Consider the following 6,880-nt stretch of genomic DNA (forward strand, 5'->3'; position numbering starts at 1 on the left):
TCAAATGCATTCAAATACCATTGCTCCAACACAATCCATTTAATCTACCTAACATTCATGAAACCAATACAAATGAGTTTGATTTTTAAATTTGGAACCTCCCCTTGCGCGTGCGTCTTGGAAGCAGCGCCCTGTTCAGAAAAGATGGATTGATGGCGGTCGTATGCAGAGAAACAGGTAAGAGGGGGTCTGACACACCAAGGCGGTAAAGCGGCACGGAACGGCCGCGTTTTTTACCGGCGTCGGTGAAAATACATTGAAACCTATCTGTCCTTACACACCAACCGGCGGTAGTCGGGCGTCAGCCGCACGAGAGCCGGCTCTGCGCCACGCTGCATTTGGAAAATAGAACTCGAGCGTATTTTTCACGCCGGCGACCGGTGGTGTCTCATTCAAATGAATGGCAAAGTAGCATGCTAGCTTTGGCTGTGGCTAGGGTTTTGAATAGGACTGGCCGCGCACGCCGACGCTGTCAGTGTGCAAGGCAGAGAAAAGCACGCCGTCCAAAACTAAGCAGAAAGACCGCGTCCGTCCTGCGACCGTTCCGTTCCGCCTTGGTATGTTTTGGCCCTAAGAGAGAATTTCTGGGGGAAATCCCAATGAATAATTCGCTCATTAGCGAGTACTTCATATTGTAATGTTTTAAAACACTGTCTTGAACAGATTGTTACGAAAAGGCCATGAAATTAACGACTAGCCAGTCAGTCAGGTGTTGGCATTGGCAGGCTAACTATCTAGCTAACGGTCCGTGTCCCTATCGAAGATGAAAGTTTGACAAAAAAGACGGCTGGTGTATATCCTGCCATTAGGAAATGTAACGGGAAAGTGTAGGTTTAAGCAATGTGATCGTTAATTTTGAATGGAAAGTAGCATGTATGAATCAAGTTTCGCCCGCAGGAGGAGGATATTCTTGCTTGCACATGGTTCTAGTGGTTACGTGGCGCTATTCCGACATGTCGCTATTCCGACATTGATGTCTATTGTCGGAATACCGGCGGGAGTTATGCAATTTCTTTGGTTTGAGCTACGTTGCTCAGCTTTTACTAAGTTTAGGGAGAGTGCATACAGTTACCCTAACCCTGACCCTAACCCTAAACCTAACCCTAACCTTACGGTATGTCGGCTGTCGGAATAGCGGTATGTCGGAATAGCGCTATGTCGGAATAGCGATTGCCCCCCGGTTCTAGTTACACTGTGGTTGTCGGTTTACTCTTTGTGTAAACTGGTCGAAATGTGTGTGTTTGTTGTGGGTCAATAATGTAACCCAGTTAAATTATAAGTGAACACATATGAACAAGGCATTACAACTAGGGTGACCAGCTGTCCGGACTTCGGCCGGACAACCACGCCCCTTAACTTTCTAACCTAGCGTCCTCGCGCGCACCCATTGCTTCGACTTGCCGAATCCCCACCTCCATGGAGAAAACACTGAAGTTGGCATTCTAAACTGTAGGCAGAAATCAGGGAACAGCGCTGCCATCTTACCTCAGCTGCCAACAGCAGTTTTACTTGTAAAACAATATTTTTTTGGGGAAGGATTTTCGCATTTCATTACCTCACTCCGATAAAGGAGTCATCAGTACCACTAACTTAATATTGTATCAGAGACGGCAGGTTACGATAGACAAATCCTTCCGTTGTTGTCTGTGTAGGTTATTTCATATTTTTTTTAAAAATGTATTTCATTTTGGGTAGTCATGCATTCGTAGGCCTAATAGCCAACAATTAATTTGATTTACTTTACTCAAAGTTGGTCAAAAGTCTGTTTATCAGCGGTGTTTTAAGGGAGGCAAACCGCTTCTGTCAACCTTTTTTTTTCATGCAGACGCTGGATGGAGCTCAAAATACAGACAGCGCCCGTGCAGAAAGACGTTTCTTTGACCTGTTTGTAAAGTTGTGAGAACCCTCCTATCGTTGTAAAGGCATTTAGCGGACAAACTTAGTTGCACTAGGCTATGCGTTGCCACCAGTGCAGGAAAAAATAGGAAACAGACTGTAGACAATTATAGTAGGCCTATATAGTTACCTTATTTAACTTTCATACAGTCAGTTAATGACCTTCATATAGGGCTATTGCACGGAGATTTCCCCCACATAAGGCGACAACAATACAGTTAATTCCACAGACAGGTCTGTGGTTAATTCGCTGGGCGAAATCTAGGGTTATATCTGGAGTAACATGGCGGCCGCAGATATCGGAAACGCGACCGACTGTCAAGGTCTAGTTTGCGTTAATGACGTTGCCTCGCATCTCGAGGCCATAAGCAAAAGGCTAGGAGGAAAGGAAAGACAAAGAGAGGGACACACGGACGTCGTGAACAGGTCGTAAAAACGGACCGATGGCCACCCTAATTACAACTGTTGTGCCAATTGCCACAATACTACTCTAATAAAATTAATTAATGGGAGAGAGCGTCTCTGTCAATCCTTACCAGGGAGTGCTGTGGAGAGAGCCAGGCTGATCAGGAGGACGGCCAGAGTAGGGAGCAGGAGAGTCTGTTGCAGCTGCATGGCGATGGCGTTGGAGCTTCAAGCAGGTGGTCGAGTACGTCAGTGTGTGTCAGACCCTGAGCCCTGAGAGTGGTGAGTGTGTGTTCTCTGCTGAAAAGGCCTCCACATTTATCTCCAGTGGAAAAGAGGAAGTTGCTGCAGCGCAGGGACCGGATCTCTGGTGGGAGTCGGAAGACGGGGGTGTATGCATCATAGGTCTTGCATCATATCCCAAGGCCAAGGGTGGAAACCATAGACATCATATAGAATACTAGACTGAGCAACGAACGTAACCGCTATTGGGCCGAATGGGACCGCGGGGCCGCCATCTTGGAAAGGTGATTCGCTCCATTCAGTATAACCGGGTTGATAGGAGTAATGAATAGTCAGCGCTTTTAATTAACAATTTATCGCTAAATAACACTCGTTTTTATGTGTTTAAAATATAATCCGTGAAGCACTGATAAAAAAAATCATGGTTTGACGGGATTTATTGTTCATAGCCTACTTGGTTAATCTTAAATTGTACACAATTAAACCAGCGCTTTTACTGGGAATATCAGAAGAGACACGGGCGCGTTTTCCCATTTCTTATTTTCCTAAAGGTTTGTTTGACCCGGAAACTGTGCTAATGTGTCAGGGCAAAGAGCTACCTTGGCCACATCAGGTGTTTACTAGTCTATATTTTATAAGTCTTTATCGTGTATGTCCTCATTTAAACGTAGGCTATTTATATTCCCATATAACAACGTTCACTTCGTTACGAAATTATGCTTGGGGGACATGCATGACGAGCTCCGTGATCTATCTGCTCAATGAGAGGAAATACGACTATATCAGTTGTTTTATTTTGTCTAGTTTAATCCCGTAGTAGACTACAAGCAACATAGATTCAGATTCTGCTCAAACTGGTACTATTCTGCAGAAAGCCACAGGCTAGTCGAGCCGAGAGACACAGTTCATCACACTTGTTTTGAATAGCCTACTTGAATTGACTTACCGGTATAGTCAACAAACAGACATCTTAAATTAAAATTAGGCAAACCCAACCGCAGCCAATACAGTAAAAGGCTCAGCGGTGATATGACAGGGCCCTGTAGTCATTACTTTTGTAGCCTAATCATGTTAAATTACTTTTCTTACATGTTTTTGTCTTTGACGACTGAATAATGCTGCATTCACATGATTGGGGAGCCATAACAAAACACACATAACTTGTCATATAAGCTTTATTTCATGAACAGAACAATCAAACTAAACCAGGCTGAGTAAATTTCAGCAATAGTATGTCCATTTGGTGTGTAGCAGGGCTTACATGTATAGGCCTATTAAGTTATCAGAAATAAGTGCCATGAAAAGCACTGAAGAAAAACACACATTCAATAGACAAAAACACAGGAGAGTGAATAAGTCAGGCTTGAGCAATGGTAGATATGTTTCACAATCTCAAACACTTATCTGGAAAACAACATGGGGTCAGTTGTCCTTACTGGCCAGACAGCTCAGTTTCAGTTCTCAAATGACATGATGGAGCAATGGTAAACACACATACATGTAGATATGTTTCACAATCTCAAACACTTAACTGGAAAGCAGCATGGGGTCAGTTGTCCTTTCTGGCCAGACAGCTCAGTTTCAGTTCTCAAATGACATGATTGAGATGCAAGATAGTGACTGATGACACTCTGATGAAGGCCGCAGAGCCTTTGCACGTTTTAATGCATTTGCCCGTTAAATAAAATTAGTTGGGGTTTTTTTAATCCACATTAATCAACTGAAGTGCCTGGATCAATTATTATTTTTTCCTCCTGTCTTTTTTTGAACATTAAACCCTTTCCAAGAGCACCAGTTGGTTTTGAGGGATACTAGTAGTGCTCTACCAACTCTTCTGCTGATGCAAGATAGTCACTAGCCCCATACGACTTGTATTGCTGTCGATCAGCATTGACGAAGCACGTGAGCGAGAACTTGTTGTCACGATGTGGGTGTTATTAAATACAGCGCATTTAAAGTCGGCCACAAATATGAACGAGACGATGAGCTCGCACCGGTTTGCTCTACTAACACACCATGTTTGAGGAGTGGGGGGACAGGCAGTGAGGAGGAGCTGAAGTGGGGACCTGCGCAAACTTCTGTAGAGGGGTGAGACAAGACCCATATACACACGTGAGTGAGTTGTTGACCAACCAGTTCATGGGCGCGTGACCTTGGAGGCAGTCCGCAGACGAGCGTTGAAGGAGATAAGCAACTGCAGAGGTTGCAAGATCTGACTGCAGTCGCATTCATCCCGCGATAGTTTGACACCATGTGACATGTCACCTCGTCAACGCAACATAGACGAAATTTCGAAGTTTGACAGGAAATCTAACCGTCATGCAGCATTTTCATCCAGGGTGCATTGCTGTCTAAATGCTCATGCATGCGTTGACGACATCTCGATCGCACCTATTGACAACACTGAAGTAGGCACTGGTTAATCTCTTTTCCACAGGCCCCACCTGCTTTGAATAATTCCATTAGAGGGGCTACATTAGAGAGGAGGGGGAGGGTGAGAGCCTACCCCTCATCACAAGACGAGGAACAACTGGTGATGGTGGCTGGACAGGTGGAGGTGGTGGCATTCACATCAGAGTACCGAGTGAATCATCAACTTAAAGGGACACTGTGTGAGATTTTTAGTTGTTTATTTCCAGAATTCATGCTTCCCATTCACTAATGTTACCTTTTTCATGAATACTTACCACCACCATCAAATTCTAAGTACCGGTATTCATTATGACTGGAAAAATTGCACTTTTCATACTGAAAAGGGGGATCTTCTCCATGGTCCGCCATTTAGAATTTCCAGAAATAGCCATTTTTAGCTGCAAAAAGGACTGTACTTGGACCATACTAGAAAATGTGTGTTTATTACTTAGTAAACTTTCATGTAAAGATCAATTTTGGCAATTGGCAGCCCAGTTTCAATGAGCAACATAGTTGCAGTTAGCCTGGCTCTCGCGAGACCCCGAGTGCTTCGTGCATCTTCGTTACACTTCGTGAGCTCGCACAGGGGTCTGGTTCAGCCTTGTCGAGCCCGAAGTCCTCGAGTAGAAAATAAACGTGCCCCGACCATTGGATAATGTCAATGAGCCCGCCTCTATGCCTAGATCCAATCATCGTGGAGTGAGGTGTTGACGGGTATGACGTAGCATCTTGCGCGACAACACTGTAGTGCTGCTAGCACACCCCACAGTCAGTGGCTAACACAACAACTACGGCCTGCATACTGTATGAACTCAGCGATTTCAAGTGTTACCAAAACTACCAAGCATTCATTCTTTGAAAGAGGAACAGAAAACAAGGAATTAGTTGGTGGCAAGAACGTTCTCGCTCTTCTTCCAATGATCCACTGAAGGAGAATGAGCAGGTCTACAGCGCAGCGATGTTCAGTCCTCAACTGTTTACAAGACCAACTTTAAGTGGGGATTTTAGTCGAGAGGTCTATGCCACATATAAATGGTGAGTGAAAACCTCTTGGTTGTTTCTAACGTGTTTTTGATGTGTGTGAAACTGACTGACATGGTAGGCTACAACTATGAATGCCCCCATNGTGCCGGTAATTCAATATTGTACAAGCCTCATTTCCAGACCTCGCATGCTATAGTGACTGAGTGCTGTTGATCATAATATTATGCCAAGCACATTCAGACCAATTTGTTTATGCTAAGTTCGTGTTAAATTAAATGTACTATCCCCCGTGGTCGCTGTCAATGCAGCATGTCCCAAAACGTCTGCATGTGAGAGATGGAATGTTTATTTCACGACGACATTCTGACTTCAAACTCACCACGATGGCTTCCCCACAGATCTATACATATTGATATAGGTCTGTGGGCTTCCCCTTTTCACTTCTTGCCCTAGTTGTTAACCTGTTTCGATGGTAAAGACTAAACTAATCACAGATTTTGCATGGTTAAGACTTAAGAGACCCACTTCGCGTGGAAACAGAATTAACACAAGAGGGTACTGGAATAAAAACAGGCTGTGAGGCCTGTCACTCACCAGCTACTGGCAAGGACCCCAACTCTCCCTGTCAGCAGTAAATTTAAAACTAAGTAATAGTAGCCTACTGCTGTTCAGGTCTGAGCCTTAAATAGGTATGAATTAAAATGCAGATACTAGGCCTATAGAGTCTTTAGAATTACAGTTGCCTTGTTTGCAGATTCTATTTTTTCAGGTAGGCACACCATGGCATTGGCAGCGTCTGCTGGGATTGTCATCACAGACCGGGTCATCCAGCTGCTACACATGTACAGTGGAAATTGAATTAGGCTCTTCCCTCACTTGTACTGTTGTAAACCATCAAATGAACACTCTAGGTAGACAAGACAGTGAGTTCAGAAATGGC

General features: G+C 44.3%; 1 protein-coding gene across 1 annotated transcript in view; it reads right to left on the bottom strand.

The window, feature by feature from the left end:
* The window catches only part of LOC134466628 (cell adhesion molecule 3-like), a 21,427-nt gene extending 18,849 nt beyond the window's left edge, over nt 1-2,578 (bottom strand). The window contains exon 1 of the mRNA XM_063220522.1: nt 2,433-2,578. Coding sequence (XP_063076592.1) covers nt 2,433-2,511 — 79 coding nt within the window. The 5' untranslated portion in view covers nt 2,512-2,578. The remainder of the gene's footprint in view (nt 1-2,432) is intronic.
* Between the last annotated feature and the right edge of the window lie 4,302 nt (nt 2,579-6,880).

Source organism: Engraulis encrasicolus, chromosome 16, assembly GCF_034702125.1.
Source record: "Engraulis encrasicolus isolate BLACKSEA-1 chromosome 16, IST_EnEncr_1.0, whole genome shotgun sequence".
In the NCBI taxonomy this organism is placed as follows: domain Eukaryota; kingdom Metazoa; phylum Chordata; class Actinopteri; order Clupeiformes; family Engraulidae; genus Engraulis; species Engraulis encrasicolus.